This window comes from Branchiostoma belcheri, unplaced genomic scaffold, assembly GCF_001625305.1.
Source record: "Branchiostoma belcheri isolate BF01 breed outbred unplaced genomic scaffold, Haploidv18h27 scaffold146, whole genome shotgun sequence".
NCBI lineage: Eukaryota > Metazoa > Chordata > Leptocardii > Amphioxiformes > Branchiostomatidae > Branchiostoma > Branchiostoma belcheri.
The window spans coordinates 584927-604284 of record NW_017802891.1 but is presented as its reverse complement, the minus strand read 5'-3'; the positions used below and the strand labels follow the sequence as shown (position 1 = coordinate 604284).

General features: G+C 41.8%; 1 protein-coding gene across 2 annotated transcripts in view; it reads left to right on the top strand.

The window, feature by feature from the left end:
* The window catches only part of LOC109465030 (kinesin-like protein KIF23), a 32020-nt gene that overhangs the window by 2294 nt on the left and 10368 nt on the right, over positions 1 to 19358 (top strand). Inside the window, exons 4-16 of one of the 2 annotated variants that reach the window (XM_019762153.1) lie at positions 2473 to 2508; positions 3367 to 3472; positions 4566 to 4702; positions 7068 to 7192; positions 8071 to 8241; positions 8660 to 8698; positions 10273 to 10507; positions 11332 to 11434; positions 11918 to 11997; positions 12818 to 12937; positions 15956 to 16052; positions 16626 to 16676; positions 17358 to 17422. In XM_019762153.1, the coding sequence (XP_019617712.1) occupies positions 2473 to 2508; positions 3367 to 3472; positions 4566 to 4702; positions 7068 to 7192; positions 8071 to 8241; positions 8660 to 8698; positions 10273 to 10507; positions 11332 to 11434; positions 11918 to 11997; positions 12818 to 12937; positions 15956 to 16052; positions 16626 to 16676; positions 17358 to 17422 (1365 nt within the window). The remainder of the gene's footprint in view (positions 1 to 2472; positions 2509 to 3366; positions 3473 to 4565; positions 4703 to 7067; positions 7193 to 8070; positions 8242 to 8659; positions 8699 to 10272; positions 10508 to 11331; positions 11435 to 11917; positions 11998 to 12817; positions 12938 to 15955; positions 16053 to 16625; positions 16677 to 17357; positions 17423 to 19358) is intronic. The other variant, XM_019762154.1, reaches the window with a different exon arrangement.

Sequence of the window (19358 nt, the reverse complement as noted above, 5' to 3'; positions counted from 1 at the left end):
TTGGGCATAGGTTCCACGCTCTGACCCCTAACCGGGGGCCAACGGTGCCTTCAAGTTCGACAATCGAAACAGAATATGACATTAAGTCATACATTTTCCACTTGGAACTTGAGGCAAGCAATTATGGGAAAAATGTAGAGAAGCTGGGACAAAACCTTATCCTAATGCTAATCCTTATGTTATCACCAACTTGTAAACAAGTCCCTTATAATTATCAAAGTACCATCAAGAGTACCATCAAAACAAAATTTCACTTCTCTAACATTAAATAATCGGTCTCATGTTTAGGACTAACAAAGTTACACATTCAAGAAAATACTTTTAGAATTTAAAAAAAAAGAAGAAAAAAAAAGAAATCTGAAGAAAAAAATATTAATCTGCACAACATTTTATTGGTTTCTATCCCTTTGCTTGTCTACAAGTCGATAATGTGATTGTATCAATTTTCAAACGCCCTAAAATTAGCTAAATCGGCGAATTAAGGTGATTGCGCAATGGACGTGCCCTATGACCTTCGACCTTTTGGGGGTCATGCAGGCGTCAACAGCGCCCTCCCCATGCCTTGCCCGTCCGTTTTCGTCGGCAAATTTCTGCTTTTTTAGAGGTTTTGAGACCTTAAAACTCATACCATGGGAGAAATAAACCACATACGTTATTTTTATGGTAAATATCGCTAAAATGGACCATGCATTTTTTTGTCGCGTTGCCGATTTTTGGCAGAAGCCTTGCGGTGCGGCCGCCATGTGCTACGCCGATAGGTACAGGCCGTCCCCCGTCCGGGTTTGTGGGCAAAATTCAGCTTTTTTTTAACGTTTCGGGACTTAAAAACCGACAGCAGGGGAAAAATAAATCGTATACGTTATTTTCATGGGAAATACCGCTATCATGAACCAGACATTTTCTGTCGCGTCAACGAATTTCGCGGCCGCCACATGCTTCATAATGTCGCGGTACGGTAGGGAATTTTCTACGGTTTATAAGTTCGTAAACGTATCGGCTTTTATTTTTAAAGTTATTATCAGGGTCGAGGGCTTTGGTTTACAAAGAAATCAGACAATTAGCTTTCTTTACACGACTTCAAAACGCTAGCGGGCCCCCGATGTTCCACCAATGACAGCGATTCTCTCAGTAGCGTCGTGCGAAATACTCATTGTTTACTCGATTATCGCCCCATTCACAAGTTTTCAGAGACAATGCCGGCGGGAAAATAGACGCCACTAAGCCCCGAAATCAGGAAATTTTATCGAATTTTAGCGAAATTTTGTAGAAAAATCGGGATGCAACACCCTAGATTTGAAAATGAGTATGAGGGCGCTGAGCTAGGAGTATCAGTGGGGTCGTGTGGCGCAATCGGTAGCGCGTTCGGCTCACACTCCAGAGGTCGTGGGTTCGAACCCCACCTTGTCACCGATCTTGTGCCCTTGGGAAAGGCACTTTACACGACTTTCCTCACTTCACTCAGGTGGAAATGAGTACCTAGCTTCGGCTAGGGACGTCCCTCGGATAGGACGTTAAATGGAGGTCCCGTGTTTGGGGAGAGCCACACCCCACGCACGTTAAAGATCCCACCACACCTTTCGAAAAAGAGTAGGGGCATGCCCCGGTGTGCGATGGTACAAACACTACTGTATGGAGTTGGTGATTCACTTCAAATCACCCGAATGGAGGCCTGGCGAACCTCTGTTCCGTATCAGCCACACATGGTGATTACATCACCACACATGGTGATTACATCATCACCCGGACGGAGGCGTGGCGAACCCCGTCTTGTATTAAGCTAACGAAAGGGTATGCCACCTCGTAAGGGGCGGTATAACCCCGACCGAATACGGTCGACCGATGATGATGAGGAGTATCAGGGCGCAGCGCCCTTGTTCCATCATCTGGGGAGAACCCTGGGTGCAATGGTGTTGGGCTGTTGGCATAATATTGTTAAAGAACTTATCTGTTTACTACTGACTATCATAGATGTACAAATAATTTTGCATGTATTTTTCAAATTGCATGTAAAATGTTTGCCAACATGCAATTTTGTATATGCCATGGGTTTAGGTTCCTACTTACAAGTGTGTATTTGCAGAAAGTATTTCTGAATTGCAGAACAAAATTGTGACATTCTACAATATTGCAGAACACTGAAAAAATATATTTCTTCCACTGGTATGTTAGGCCACACTGATTTAATTTCATGGACGACATCCGCACACGCATAGATTTTTGCCTGCTCTAAAATATCATCTGAGGTTGCAGCCTGGGTACCATCCTCCATAATCCATTTTGGGGTCAGCAGCGGATGTCATTCATAAAATTAAGTCAGTGTGGCCTTAAAGTCATGCAGTGTTCTACTTCTAGCAAGCCTGAAATTTTTTTAGGTCACCACAATCTTGTTTGACATAATATCATGTCACTTACTAGTACTAAATAGACAATCCTAGGGGATTTTGTCATTCTTGTGTTTCCCTTGTTTTCCAGGCTGCTAGGGTCAACAGGATAGGGGAGCTAAAAGAGGTAAGTAGGAGGCTTCCTTTTCTTCACATGTAATGGTTCTATAAATAAGCTAATTTGGTTCAAAATAGCCTCCTTTGCAGGCGTTCTGGGAGCGACCAGCTTTTTGGGAGGGGGAGGGGCTTATTTGCAACTTGCACGGTTTTTTGTTCAAATGTAGAGTGCACGCATTGAAAGCTCTGGACCAGGCATGGCATGCTACTTTTACTATGGTTGATCAGAAAATTGTGTGCATAAAATTACTGCTCCCCAAATGCCTGCAAAGGAGGCTAGGTTCAAACACTGACTGGGTAAGTTTGATATTTGTGTGCCTCCTTCATGAATGAGAACCATGAATCCTGTGCATTATAAGGGAGCAGGCCTATGGGGATTTCTATAGTTAAGAACCCCAAAGTGACCTACTTCGACGTGTTAGAAAATATAGTAGGGTGCAAAAGTTAGGTACAGAACTTGAGTATGTTTGAGTTCAAGGCCTAGGTATAATGTACAAAATATGTGAAAATGGGCTAAAGTTTGTTGGCTAGTTCACTCGTAACAAAATCTTTTAAAAGAGCTATGCGGAAGGTCATGGAACTGCAGCAAGCGCACAGCACTTTGAGGCTGTGACATAATAAAGGCGCAAATCTACGCTAACCGAACAAAGATCAAATTTCAACTTTTACAGTCTCAAACCTGACGTATTCCTGACTACTTTGTACCACAGTAGCCGCCTCGCTGTCGTACACACAAAAATCTCTGCGCCTGTCTCAAGTATATGCCGGCCTACTTTGTGCCCGTACTACGTTTGACTACGGGGTTCGCCCATAAATACTGTGTACTGCGACCATAATGACACATCCTTCCTCCTGCCCCCCTCCCCAGACCCAGCACACCTTCAGGTTTGTGTTTCCTCCTGAGACGTCACAGAAGACTCTGTTTGACATGGTGGCCCTGCCCCTGGTACAGGACGTCATCCAGGGCAAGAATGGTGAGGATCATGGTACCTACCACTAGTGCTGTGTACCGGTTCGCTGGACCGTTCGGACATTGTCAAGTACTGGCCTCCATGTTATGTGGCCAAAGTTTCACCCAGACAACATTGCAAGGTTGCCAACATGCAATTTTGTATAAACCTCTGGACTTGAATCCGGTCCTGAACCTAAATGTGGGTTTAGGTACACAGCACTAACTACCACTAGTGGTATCTCTCATACTGAGTCATAGTCATCAGTGTTACATGTTGGACATTTAGGCCTGGGTAAATGTTGTGTTTCCAGTAAGTTTCAGTTCTTTTTTTTTTTTAGATTTCAGCTAAAATGATCCAAAAGAAAGTTCAACAATGCTTTGGGACTGTACCTGTTTGCTTTTGGACAAATATATTACCCGATTTATGGAAGAAAAATTGCTGGGCAAGCTGCGTCAAAAAAGTATTTTGTACACTGATAAACACAGCTGCCAGCCATGTTTGTTAACATTCGGATATTTTGTGGTGGTGCCACAAACTGTGTGCCTGCCTGCCATACATGTCAGAAAAAAATAAGAAACATTTTGTAACAAATTTGTTGAAAAAGGGACAAATAACAATCATGTGAAGATTTTTTTTCCAATAAAAATATTTTATTTTTTGATGAGAATATGTTACCAGGGCTCGAAATTCATTTTGGGGAATAGATGCACTCAGTGCACCCAAGCTAAAAAAATTAGGTGCACAAAAAACTTTTTGGGGTGCACCATATAAAACAAAAACTAATTACAGATCTTACTGCAGCTCTTCTTAAAAGCTTGAATCTGAAACGGGAGCTAACTTCAAAATCTTAAGCAAGTACTACAAAAAGATTTTATTATTTTATCTGACACTTAGATGCCAAGAATGTCCTGTATGCTAGTATACATGTACAAAAATACCTACAAAAACAAATTGGGTGCACAGCTCCAAATTTGGGTGCACTAAGGTGCACATGCACCCAATATTTCCAGCCCTGGTTACAGAATGTCCCCTTCAAAACACGGGTTTGTTGATGTTCCAGTATTTGGACACAGCCCTGCTGCATGACTGATAATTGTTCTCTGTTGTTTGTCAGGGTTACTGTTCACCTACGGTGTGACAGGGTCAGGAAAAACCCACACGGTCCAGGGGACACCAGCTGACCACGGTCTGCTGCCCAGATGTCTGGACGTCATCTTCAACAGTATAGGAGAACTGCAAGCCAAGAGATATGTGGGTTCAGCTTTAACATTTGTTTCAAGTTAAGGCCACACCAATTTAATTTGTTGTTTCTCGGATTCGCCCTGTCCATTTTTTTTTCTGATTTTCAAAAAAAATGCTCAATGAAAGACATCCTCTGTAAAAATGAAAGCGTCCCCGACGGAGAAACGCCCGTCCGACGCCGTCCCTGCCCGTCCTTAGCGGGAAACGGCGTCCTGACCGTCCCAACACAGTTGGCAGCGTCCACAAACTCCCGCCGGACGGCCGTTCCAGAAATTAGTGACGGCACCCCGTCGCTCCCAGCCCGTCCTGAACCGTCCGGCATGGAAACGGGCGTTTATTAATTAATTGACACCGGCACTGACGTGCTTCACGATGTTTCCCACGGGGTTTTAGGCCTCTAACGCACATGCGCCAAGTTTGAAGGCGCTAGATTTAACGGTTCTAACCGTCTGAGACCGGGCTGGCTGGGGGAACACAGTGCTCAGTCGATCTCAGTTTTTTTCCATTTTGTTGGATTGTGTGCAATTTTGGAGGATGGATTTCAGTCATACAAGCAGCTATATCTTCCGTCGACACTGCACACAAGTTTGGGCAACTCCAGCGACTGACTAAAATGTCAAACGAGGTGTTCCAAGAATGTAAACAGCGGCCGCCAGAATTTCGGGGGTACATGAGACTGTTTCGGCGGTTTCTTTTCGAGGAGACTCGGTAAGTGGACAAGAATTTTTCGTTGTCAAATGTTACAAAGGAACTGTGTAAGACGGTGTTACAATTGCTACATCAGAACATTAGTTAATTCCAGGGGCTGCTGAGAAGTTCGAGGTTATATTTTGTTGACGTCCTGACCCCGAGTGCCCTCCCCACATTAAATTTTGTCACATGAGCCGCCGGGCTGGTAACGGAAATTCATGCTGTTTTAACGCCGAAAAATAAAAAGACGCAGACGAACGATTTGTAGAATAAATGTGTACAATACCTGCTGTTTTAATAAGTAATGATGATGCCGTAAAAAGGTACATGTCATGAAAAATCTTACACAAAATCCAGCAAGTTCGGCCGCTGCATGGAAAGTCCTGACGTCACGGCTGCCATCTACAAACGCAACCGTCAATGTTGTTTTCATACGAAATTTTCAAGACGCACAAAAACTACGTAGAATATAACTATACAATATACGAATTTTAATGAAGAAAGATGGTGATGTTAAAATGTCCACTTAGGCAATATTTAACTTGTATTTTTTATTTTACACCCTGGCCCTTTATGTTTGTGTGCGCTCACAATGGCTGGTTATTTTCGCCGGCCATTTTCGCCGCATGTTCGCCGCTGTTTACAGCCGCTGTTCAACATTTGTTACTTTATATTCTTGACTAAGAAAATAGTTTTCGTTTTATCATGATATTCTCTATTTACTTCACTTGTATTTACTGTTACAATGTGGGCGGCCGCTACTTGATTCGATGCCAATCTGCAATTGTTTTCAACATTTTTCTACCTCCATGTTTTCTATATATCGGCACCTTCTGTGACGGGACGCCGTCGGAAACGCCGTTCAAACCCCGTCGGAGCGGCAAGATCAAAATGTCCACAATGACTGAGCACCCCCCAGAGACCCGTCCGGCCGTCGGATACGCCGTTTGGACCCCACCTGTGCCGTCCCAAGCGTCGCCCGGCCCCGCCCTGGAGCCCGTCCGGGAGCCCGTCCAGCAGCCCGCCCGGTAGCCCGTCGGAAACGGCGCCCAAACGCCTTAAGAAACGCCCGGACGCCGTCGAAAACGGACAGTTCTGACGCGTCCCAGGCGTTTGAGGCGTCCTGGCCCGTTTTTGGCCTTTGTGAAGGCGTCCGTTGCCCCCGTTTACCGCCAGGGACGGGCAGCCGTCCCAAACAAACGGCCACTACAAACGGGCGTTTAAACGGGCGTTTCTCCGTCGGGGACGCTTTCATTTTTACAGAGGATATTTTGGCCCCAACGGTTGAAGAACTTAGTCCTTTTCTTCCTAGTTTTTCAATGAAACAATGCAATTTTGTTTCAAAGTTCAAAATCTATTGTTTTAATTATAAACCAGCCTGGTGTGTTCACTTCATGGCTCATATTGTAACATTTCCGGCTATCATGGGATGCCTTGGCCTGCTTTTTTTTTGCCCTGTCGCTTCATATTTTTTCGGAAAAATCTGAGAAACAACAAATTAAATTGGTCTGGCCTAAATACTAAAATAGGTCAAAAGGACACTCCATCCTGACTTCAGGACAATTAGAATGTATTTTCGGGACAATGATGGGAATAACATAGTGGAAACTTTAAGGGTTATTTATGATTTGGAAGCCTGTTATAGTCCAGTAGTCTGATGTTGTTTCTTACATTGGTGACGCAGGTGTTCAAACCGGACAAGGTGAACGGAATGGACCTACAGACGGAGGCAGACGCCATGTTGGAACGTCAGAGGAAGCTGCAACAGGACCTTCTGGTACCACCAAAAACCCCTACAACACCCCGCAGGTATAACACAAAACCCCCTACAACACCCGCAGGTATAACATGATCATACCCGGGCCGCGATAACGTTCGATAACGGTTTCCGGGCGGACCGGTCCGCACTTTCCGGTCGGGCTTTCCTGACTTCTACAGAAAGATTTGAATGTGTTTTGCCCTAACTGTATGCACCACTTTCGAAAATTCGAATACAGAATTCGGACGTTGGGATTGATGTTGTTGCATTTTTTAGTTTAGGGACACCAAACTTGGCCTTATTTTGAATGGACCTATACCATTATTACGTCACAGTTTGTTGACCTGTTCTAAAGAACATTATAGAATGGTCAGTTAAAGAATAAAGATCATTTCAAAGTTTTCAAAGTAAGGTATGTCTGATTTTTGCTGCATCTAGTTGTGTTGACGCAGCATTACATGCCGCATGGGTGATTTAGTTGTGACATTAGACGAAAGTAGTACTGTATTAAAAGCCTTATATTAGGCTAACGCTACACAAACACACACCGCGCTACGCACCCCTTGTACAATATAAACGTTGATTGACCGGCATTCATTGCGGTAAACAAACTGTGACGTAATAATGGTATAGGTCCCTTGAAAGTCGCGTTTTCTTTTGGGGGGGGTATGACATAAATAAAATACAACACGGTGTATTCCGCATCACCCTCGGCTGTCGGGCGATCCGACACGCGGTCGGGCTGGTACTTCGGGCGATACGGAATACACCGTGTTGTATTCTATATGAACGGTACTTTAACTGATATCAGTAAATAATGCAAACCACTCCTGTCTTTAGTGTGCAGCTGTTCTTTTTGACTGGTAAACTGGTATTCTCTCTCATGGTAGTTTAATAGTGATTGTTGACATGTTTGTTTATCCTGTAGGAATGCTGGTGATGACTGGCAGAACTTCCCCTATGTTGCTGACCCCACTAAAGTGGAGGCTGTGGATGAGGACAATGCGTATGCTGTCTTTGTGTCCTTCATTGAGATTTACAACAACTACATCTATGACCTGCTGGAAGAGGCCCCCACAAGTGCCCCTTCCACACCCAGGTGAAGAATCAAATTCAAACATACTTTCTGTTGAACATGTTGCTGAAAAAATATACAATGTACTGAAAGTCCAGAACTTTGTCAGTAATGTTGGACATGTTTCCATCCACCAATTCCTTCCACGTTCAATCTTTTCTCTCCGTGGCACTGAAATATTATAAACTGGATTCTACATAATTATACTCCATATCACCATATTCTTGCTCCCCCTGTATGTGATATCCTATATATCTACATGCACAGTACTAACCGTATGTACCTACATGTAGTATATTGCATGTATGGTTTCGATACAGTTCTTTGATACTGCTTTTCCCTGAGTAATATTACCCGGTACTTCCAGCCCTTCTATTCACTAACTCTGAATAATTTATCTGAAGTCTTATAATAAAAGTTTTAGTAATTTCTCTTCCCACAGAGCACCATTCAAATTTCAGAGTGATGATGGCAATGGCATGTAAGTATAGCGCCCTGTTGGTGCAGATGTGTTTGTTTGGTTTCCCTGCTGCTTCTGCTAACACCTTGTTACATCCTGCTGCTGGCTTGTGTTAACACCTACGCATACACAATGACTTTTTTGATTGTCTGTTTATGCATACTAGTATGTCTCGAAATACTGAGTGCATGTGCACCTTGGTGCACAAAAAATTGGAGCTGTGCGGCCAATTTTTTTCTGTGGGTGCACCAGTACACCCAATTTTTTTGTATGCTACATATGTAAAGATATGAAATGTATACTAGACTACTATACATTTCATATCTTTACATAAGTAAACATAACAGCATGTTCAATTCAATGTTAATAATTTCTTGACAACTGGGTGTCAGAAAAATGATCAAATCTTTGTTATACATTGTAGTACTACAATGTGTAATAAGATTTTGAGGTTGGAATTTTGGGCTTATCAGAATTTTGTAAGCGCATAAAATTTTGATATAATTTTTGATGAATAAAAATTTGATTGTTCTTGAGGTTTGCTACCAGCTTTTCTTGTAGTTTTTCTGGTTTTCTCTAGCTTTTTTACTGTTCTTGGATGCTGTTTGTTTGTTTGTTTGGATGCCAATTATTGTTTACCGTGTATATCGCATATACTAGTAGCTACTTCACAGTATTTGCTGCTTTTATAATGATGATGTTTGTAAACAATGTGTTATTTATGCTTCATTTTTACTAAAATAACTGTTCCAAGTACAAAACTGTAGACTTGTAGATGTGTTGGGAGAGGAAATAGGCCACAACCCCCAAAGGTGTTCAAAACTAGCCTGAGTGTCAGCCTTTTTAGCTTTCGTCTGCTCTCCAACAATTCGCTATAATTATACTTTATAGTACAGTGGCTGGTATAGAGAATCATGGGGAGTGGACGAAAGCTAAAAAGGCTGACACTCAGGCTAGTAAATAATATGGCCTGTCCAACAGTCAGTGAAGTTTAAAAATTTTTTAGTATGATCCATACTTCTCTAAGTCTGAGTAGTGCAGGAAAAATTTGTCCGGTGCAGGTAATTTTTAATCTTACTTGCACCAGTGCAGGTACGTGTATGCAGAAAAAAAGTATTTTGAGCCCTGCTCAAGTTATTTAGGACCACATGATTACCTAGCTTTGTTAGGCCACACCAGTTTAATTTGTTGCTTCTCGGATCGCCCTGTCCATTTTTTTCCAATTTGCAAAAAAAAATTTTTTGTTCTAAATTAACTGCAAAATGCTCAATGAAAAAATATTTTGTCCCCAATGCTTGAAACAAGTCCTTTTCTTCCTAGTTTTTCTTCCTAGTTCCTACTTTTTTTCAATGTAACAATGCAATTTTGTTTCTTTAAAAGTTCAAAATCTATTGTTTTAATTATAAACCAGCCTGGTATGTTCACTTCATTGCTCATATTGTAACATTTCAGGCTATCATGGGGTGCCTTGGCCTTTTTTTTTTTTGCCCAGACTGTTGCTCCTAATTTTTTTGAAAAAATCTAGAAACAACAAATTAAATTGGTGTGGCCTTATGGTTGATAAGTGTCTAATGTGAGAACCTGTCTCCTGACAGAGCGCCCCAGTCAAAGATCTTGCGAGAAGACCTGAACCACAACATGTACGTGTACGGAGCCACCGAGGTGGAGGTCAAGAACCCGGAGGAGGCGTGTGAACAGCTGATTAAGGGACAGAAGCGGCGCCGCGTCGCGCACACCCAGCTGAACATGGCGTCCAGTCGCAGCCACAGCGTGTTCCTGATCCGAGTAGCCCAGGCTCCTCTGGACCCTGAGGGAGAGGAGGTTCTACAGGTCAGACACAAAAAAACATTCTGCAAGGGATCATTATGTTTACCGAACATTGTTTTTCCTCCATTTCTTCTTCTCTTCCAAACACTAACCTCTGACCTGGCCAATGGCCTCTGTTTACGTCTGTCACCATAGTAACTGATGTTGGGTTACATAATGTTGCAATTTCATAGTAGGCATTTAGACTCCTGTCACCATATACATAGATGTGAATGTGTTTGAGTAAGAATTAACAAAGCAGACCATATCCGAAGGTAAACATGCATTTGCTTTGCAAATGTTACTTCTAGTAAATAAATTTTCTGTATGTCATCTAACGGACGGAATAGCCCAAAATACAGGGCTCGAAATACCCATGTGCAATTGCAGGTTATTTTTAAGATTTGCACATAAAAATATTCTGAACTTGCAATTTTGGATGTTGAAAATATCAGGAGAATAACTGTTCCCTGGTGTACCACTATACTACCACTGCAGCACCATTATACTCTTTTAAAATGTAGGGTCTTTTTTTCTTCCATGATTTTTCTCAAAGGTATAAAACTTTGCTGCTTTTTAGGCATACACTTCATTTCGTCCTACTATTGAAATACATTATTTACGCATGTTGCCAAAAATTTTACATGCAATTTTGAAGTTTTCTGGTCTTCTCTGGATATACAAGATACATGTACATTTAGAAAATCTTCTTAATATGATATAGATTTTTGCATAGTAGGTGCACTAGTATATGTATTGCCCTGCAATACTTGTGGTAGCCCACCTTTTGTTCTAGCATTCTATCTGGTTCCAGACTGCAGAGTTGACTAGGTGTGTTGTTGCCGTAGGATAAGGCGCAGGTCTGTGTGAGTCAGCTGGCCCTGGTAGACCTGGCAGGCAGTGAGAGAACCAACCGCACCAAGAACACTGGAGACAGGCTACGGGAGGCCAGTAAGTACTCATCTCAAACCTCTTCACTCTGACCTCATATCTGCATCAAACAGGCTTTTAGCTAGGATTTGTGTTGGGTGTCCTTTTTTTCTATTGTATGCCTTTACTTTAGCACAGCAAAGCAAACGTTGCAAGCTGTGTACATTTTTCAGTACAGATTTCGAGGAATACAGCCAAGTGTTTTCTTTTGTTACAGCAACATTTTTGTCTTGTAAGTCTGGAAAAATAAGGGCATCTTTACGGGATCCTACATTTTTGTACGAAAACATATTTCTTAAGTTTTTTTCGGCTGATTTCTTAAGTTATTTTCAGTACCAGTCTGCCATCTAAAAGCATACAGAAGACTTTCTAGTTGCTGTTCGGCTTGAACTGTGTCTTTCAATTGATGATTTTATATCATTACTCTGTAACTTGTTGCAATAAGCCGTCAATCAGACATATTCTATGTGATATTTAATAAGACCTTTGTTTGTTACTGTGCAGGTAATATTAACGCCTCTCTGATGGTGCTGAGAACTTGTATAGAGGTCCTGAGGGAAAATCAGACAACAAACTCCAACAGGGTAGGTTTGTAATTCATAAGTACAGGGCTCAAAATTAAAGGTGGTCCAATGGCCACTGACCGCTGAAAGTTAGCCTGAGACAACTTAAAACACACTTTGGGACATTCTTGGGACAATAGAAAAACAATCAACATCAGAATGTCAGCCCTTCTTTTGTTTATCAGGCACACGTCCCAGCTTTTCGATCCAGAGAAGTCCCCCTGAATTTCTTGTCTACTCTGCAATGATAGTACACCTGGGAGTGACTAGGGCTGCGTACCGGTTCACTGGACTTGGATCCGAACTTGTAATAATGTTTAGGTTCAAGTCCAAAAAAAACTAAAAGTCAAGAACCGAGTCCGGACTTATTACCATAAAAGACCATTTCACATACCCCTTTTCTTTCCAAACCACCTAAAACCTTCCATAGATTGCAAAATCTTTGCTGCAAAATGAAGAAAACATTGCCTTCGGGCATTGTAAAGTGTCGGCCTCCATGTTATGTGGCCAAAGTTTTGCCCAAACAACATTGCAAGGTTGCCAACATGCAATTTTGTATATGCCATGGGTTTAGGTCCGGACTTACAAGTCCGGAACTGAACCTAAACCTCTGGACTTGAATCCGGACCTGAACCTAAATGTGGGTTTAGGTACACAGCACTAGGAGTGACTATTATCTGAATGAGCCAGTTTTCTAATGTTCACTGGAAAGCCACTTTTATTTGGTCCATGTATTCCATAAGCATTTCTAATATAAGCAATGTTAATATGTACATTGTAACTTGTAAGAAAGCTAAGTACTTCAAGACTGTCTCTGAGTTGCAGTTCTGTTCCTCTCCAGATCGTGCCATACCGGGACTCCAAAGTGACACATTTGTTTAAGAACTACTTTGAAGGAGAAGGAAAAGTCCGGATGGTGATATGTGTGAACCCCAGCGCCTCAGACTATGAGGAAACTATAGTAAGTACTCAGGATATTTACTTACGTAAGAACACTGTTAACATACAGTCGAACCTGTCTATAGTGGTCACTCAAGGGACTGGCCAAATATGACCATTATGGCCAGGTGACCACTATATAGAGAAACAGCCTGTTAGCTGACCACGTTGAACAGGTGACCGCTATAGACACAATTCTTAATGCTTACGTCAAAGGGAAAATTCAAGGGACCGGCAAAAACTGACCGCTATGGCCAAGTGACCACTGTACAAGGGTGGCCGCTAGTACAGGTTCGACTGTACTTTTGATAGACTTGTTACATGCATTTTGAGGCATGTTTTGTACACCATGTACACAAGTACTATCATCAGTCAAATCGTGCGCAGGATGTGTTTGAAATTATTTTCTTTTATGCCAGCATATGATTTGGTCATTGTTCGGCCTGTTTCTGGTCTTCTTTGGTGTGGCCTTAGCTAAAAATAGTAAAATAAATTGATCAACTAATAATATGAATCAAAATAAAACAACAAAATAGTCTACAATTTCACCATCACACACACGGGTATTCTTTCCAGTACATCCTAAAGTTGGCAACATTTTAGATAGATAATTTTGTAGTATTCATTCCATTTGAGGGACTAATTTACTCTTGAAGCAGAGGTTAGGGTTTTGAGTTATTTTTGGCGTGTTTTTAGACTTTTATTCTTTTTTCTTTCATCCAACCTCTGCCGGCACTCACCCCGGGGCGGGGCAAGCCTATTCAAGAAACGTGACAGTGCTCCTCCCACAGGCGCTAGGCCACCGAGTTTTTGTTGAAAAATATGTTGTTTTGTAAACCATTAAAAACTATTTTACAATTTGATTGTTTTGCGTATGTTATAACATACACCAAGGACATTATCATGTCCTTGCATACACTATGTACTCACTCAGTCCGTTGCAATCACAATATCGTTACACAAGGAATGAACATAATCCGTTGAAAGATTCCCGAGAATCATACATTCAACACACTGTGAACTCGGTCTCCAACATGACGTGGATTCTAAAGAACCATACGAACAGATACCGAAGATTGCCGAGAGCCGAACGGCGACTTCCGAACGCTTTAGCTTGGTTAGGTACTAAGTACTAGTATACACTAGGTGCGAAATGCCATTTCAAAAGATCCTATTTTCTGCGAAATGCCACAAGGAAAATAAAAGTCTTGATACTATCTATAAGTTAGGGGTAGCTAAGTAGCCATGTAAACTTTCCAGGGTCACGATACCATATTTTAAAGTAAAAATTAAGCATTTTGTAAAGTCCGATTTCCGGCGAACTGCGTTACCAGCAGTAAGACAATGACATCACCACTAGCCAATCAGACGCACGGTAGGCACCCACATTTCCCGCGCGGTTCTAAAAATGGAGACGCACAGAAAGGCTACATCATACGACATGCTATGTGTACATGTACTGCCAGGCTACTCTAATTCTAAACACGTCCACAAACCCCACCGACATGTTTTCAGTTCTACATATGTCTCACAGGCACGAGATTTGGAAAGTGTAGTTGTGCCCAATATCTCTAGATGTACGATATCGTTGTCCTCTGAGTCTGGGGAGGCAGGGACCGAACGTGATTCTAAGTCACATTTTTGCTGCCACCCCAGTTGGTAACGCAGTCCACGGGTAGGTGTTTCCTACCCTGTCATCTTTTTGAAGTTATCACCGCTAGCGCTAGCCCCGGCTTGGGGTTCTATCGATTTGAGCAGCGGTTTAGCGAACGCGTTCGAATAACTGTGAAACCAGTTCTACTCCCGTCGGCCTTTGCGCTATCTATCTCTGTATAACAAGAACGCCGATTCGGAAGCAACAGCTTAGTAATGAATGTGCTTTTTATTGTGTGATTCAGCCGACCAAGTACCCAGTATGTGTTATATATGTATGGGTATGGAGAATGCTCGGGAATCTTTCAACGGACTGTGTTCACGGTGTGTTGTGTTGAGTGTATGATTCTCGGGAATCTATAAACGGACCGTGTTCACGGTGTTATATGTTCAGGGTATGATTCTCGGGAATCTTGTACGGAGTGCACAGTGAACTTGTTCTTCAGTTACCTATAGAAGTATATACATGTATTTAAAATAAAGTAACAAAGATCTCAACAAAAACTCGGTGGCCTATCGCCCATGCTCCTCCCCAGGAACCATCAAATTATCATTAGGGATATCCATTTTACTGTGGTGGATTATCACACATCCAGCCAGTCAGAAGGGCATTCATTCAGCCACACGCCTCCTGCTGACTGTGCCTATTCATGCGTCTGGTTCACACCTCCTTGCTGACCGACTGTAATGTGTTGAAGTGATTAGGTTTATAGCATATTGAAGCTTTTGACTGCCGGGAGATGTTGGTTGGGTGAAAGAAAAATTCCAGTGAAAAAAAGAAACTCTGATAAAAAAGCCTGAAAACATGTTAAAAATACCCCAACACCCAAACCTCTGCTTGGAGAGTAGGACTAATTTTTAATGAAATGAAATACCTTTATTGTACATTCATGCCACGACGGTCTAGGTACAGGTCAAGACTTAACAGACACATAACAAACGTATATAGAAAAGTGGAGACAAAAGATGCACTACTCAATGACTTAGACATAGGGTACTATACTAGGCTAATAAAAAGTGTTCTAGTCACTGAGCTAGTAATAAAGAGAGGTCAACTTCTCGCTTTTTTGTACAATGGAAAATGTGGGAACAGATCATGTTTGTGATACAGGGTTTGTCTAGACGCATCAAAAATATAAATTTATCATTTGCACTTAGCTGTTCAAAGTATGGGAACTTCTCTTTGACTTATTATGATTAAAAAAGACACTGATCTTTCATTAGAATATAAAGTACAGTCTAAAATAAAGTGTTGTTCATCTTCTATTCTATTCATGTTACAGTTTTGACAGAGTCTATTCTGGAGAGGAATGCGGTTGTGCCTTCCCGTTTCAATGAGTAATTTTCCTTTCTGTGCTAAGTTTGCTGCCCTGTCCTTGTCCTGTAGCATGTGATGAGGTTTGCTGAGCTGACTCAGGAGGTGGAGATCACCAGGCAGAAGGAGGTCAGGTTTGACACAGGACTGGCAGCAGGCAGGCGCAGAGGTATGCACAGTTTGTGCTGTTTACTAGTTTTAAATAATAATAATAATAAATGGTTTATTGGCCAAACACCACCCATGCAATCACAGCCTTATAGTGCTGAATTGATGCAGGGTTTACAATCGAGATGATACAAATGGTAATAATACACACAATACACATAATAATAATACACAATGTCACGATACATATTTGTTCCACATTTTTGTGGAACTGTCGCAAGGGTCTGCGGCTGCCATTCAGCGCCACAAGGTGACCTCAATACGGCATCCCCAACCGAAGTTAGGTACCCATTCACACCTGGGTGGAGTGAGGAAAGTCGTGTAAAGTGCCTTTCCCAAGGGCACAACGTCGGGGCGCATGTCCAGACATGTACCGGGTACGACTCGGGATCGAACCCGGGTCTCCCAGTTCATAGTCGAATGATCTACCACTACGCCACCCGACGCCACATAGTTTAACAATGAAATCTATATACATATTTACATTTATGAGAGCTTGTCATGGGTAGAATTTACTTACTGAGTTGATTGGTTGTTTCTAGAATGAAAATATTGCAAATTTGTTTATTTTCAGCTAACCAGATGTATAAAGAAGCTTTGGAGAAGTTTGAGAGAGGAGAACAAGGTTAGTTAACAGAACACCTGTAACACCTGTTATTAGATAGTCCTGTCATGTCTACTATACTTTTTTGTGACAATAAGGCCACCCTCAAGAACATGCCTACACTACAGTGCCCCGTATTAATGATTGAAGGTACTGCAGGAAGAGCCTATTGGAATTATTGAATCAGTAGATTCTTCAGCTTTACTTTCTACATTTATTCAATGTCCCTTCATCTAATACCTATGAATAGAAGGTAGTAGATTAAGATGCAACAATTACTTCTCTTGAGAACCCTTAAAGTAACAATATACTTTAGTGAGCTGATGTTGAGGATACTGATTCCAACAGTAGTGGAAGAGGCTGTATGAAGGCAATGTTAGCCCTTGTCCTGCTGGCATTCCTGGCACAATATTTTTCAATAATTTCATGTCTTAATTAGATCATAGACCCCCAAATTTTTTGCCCTACAGTGGCATAGTTACTTCCGCATTCATTGCCTTTCGCTGCGGTGTGATGCGTTGCACGTGAAATACCCCCAAGTCGTACCTATACAGGGTGCTATATAGATGGTACTGTATGTGCCAAGCGACATATGTTGCGCACAGCAGGACAAGGGTTAGAATGTGGCATACATGCACGTATGACAATTATAATGAGTACAAGTTTGCTGCATGACTCTGACATGATGTTTAACGTACACAGATGTTCACTTTGCGCTGCCAGGAAGACCAGGTTACACTCTGGGACCTCCATGGCCTTGCTTAGAGGTGAGAGTTGTAATGGTGTATTCATTTCTTGCCTATCTGAGCTAATTAATTTCTTAAAAGAATAAATATAAAAGTGTGAAATTTTAAAAAATGTGCATATCAAGGATAGCCAGTGAATGTCCTTTAATTTCAGGGCTCAAAATTCATTTTTGGGAATACATTAGGTGCACTGGGGCACTCGACCTAGAAAATTGGCCGCACAAAAACATTTTTGGGTTATATGTTTTTCATTTAATAGACACTTTTGTTCCGTTGTGGTGACCATGTCCAGCCAGTCAGATTTTCCAACCTTTGCAGAGCCCCTGTCAACTCACTCTGGCTTTCTTTGATACATGTATCTGGAAGTAAATTCATCCAGTTGTAAAGTTTGAATTGCCTATGAGTTTCATTCTTGAGAAAGACTGAATAAAGTCGAAACCGGTCGAATTCCGTCTCATCGTTGTTATCTTCCCATCTCTACGTATGATGCCTATGAGTTAAATTATGTTTAGGCCTAGGAAAAAAAATGTTGTGTTTCCGGTTACCCGACCGACCCTATGAAAAAGCCCCCGACCCTAGCCTTTTTTGGGCCGACCAAAAATTTCGAGCGGCTAGCGGTCGGTTTTCAAAATTGGGGATTTTATCCCCGATAAATGTGCTCGTCATTCCAATTTTCTTCGGTCGGGCGGCGTGGATCGAGCGCTAATTGCACGGATCGGGCCGCTATTCAATTCCATTGTCGGCACAATCCTGTGAATTGACGATGAATTGTCGATCTCGCCATGACGCCACAAAGAAAACGTTGTCATTGGTAGAAAATCTGACACCCCGCTGGCGTTTCACAACAAAATTTTCATGTAAACAACTCCGACTGTCTTTGTTTACATCGCGAAAGCTCACCGATACAAAGTAAAACTCCCGCCGGCCGGCCGCGCCCGATCGCATGGTTGCGGCATGGCGCTAAGTTTTCGGCAGCTCGACGGAAAAATAATCCATCCCCAGAAGAAATGTTACGCATGAAAATAACAACTACAACTTGTTTTCCTCGTTATATGAGTTTTTGAGGCCGTAAAATGTTTAAAACGGTTGAAATTTGCTCGAAAAAACGGCTCGAAAATTCACGGCGAGAAAGACAACATGGCCGACCTGTTTTCACAATAACAATGGTCAAAGGTCAAGATAGCATCCAAATGTATAGATACATGTAATAAGTACATATTACAGTGCTAAAACGATACTTTAAACGCATGAAAATATTTTTTCGGCTACAACTGAAATAAAAATTCAGTTATATTTTAGTAAGGTTAATTTTCAAACATTACTGAGAAATTTTCCAAATTAATTGGTTTCTTGTGTAATATTGTTGTTTCTATGTATGTGCGGTTGGATGCTGTCATTGTAAAGACCCTATTGGGAGAATCAGATGAGATATTAGAGATTATCACGCTTAGTACCGTGACCCGAGTGTCTCTCAAAAATTGTTTTTGAGTGGAGTTTATAAACATGATCACATTTTTATTTGTTCAGCTGTGTCAATATGTGATTTGTTTGAGAAATAGGATTTGGTTTAGTTTTTAATATATTAATGTCAGTTAACATCTTTGGAATAAATTGCTCCAAGTTCCAGGTAGTAAATACATGTACATTTTGTATCATGTATTTTTCACTTGTTGAACTTGTGGAAGCACCGTTGGCCCCCCGGTTAGGGGTCATCCGGGGAACCTATGCCCAATTTTTTCAAAATTAAGGGTAGAATTTTTTTTGAACATGAGGATAATTAAGTACAGATCTTGAACCTTTCTACTGCCTTATACATCTGCAGTTGTACAGAAAATGTAGAACTGAAGTTGCAGGAAATGACCTCCATTTGTGTTTGGAAAAGACAAAATGCAATAGCTTCCCCCCCCCGTCCTGACCTCCCCCCCGCCGCCGCACCCTCCTCCACCCTGCTCTGAAT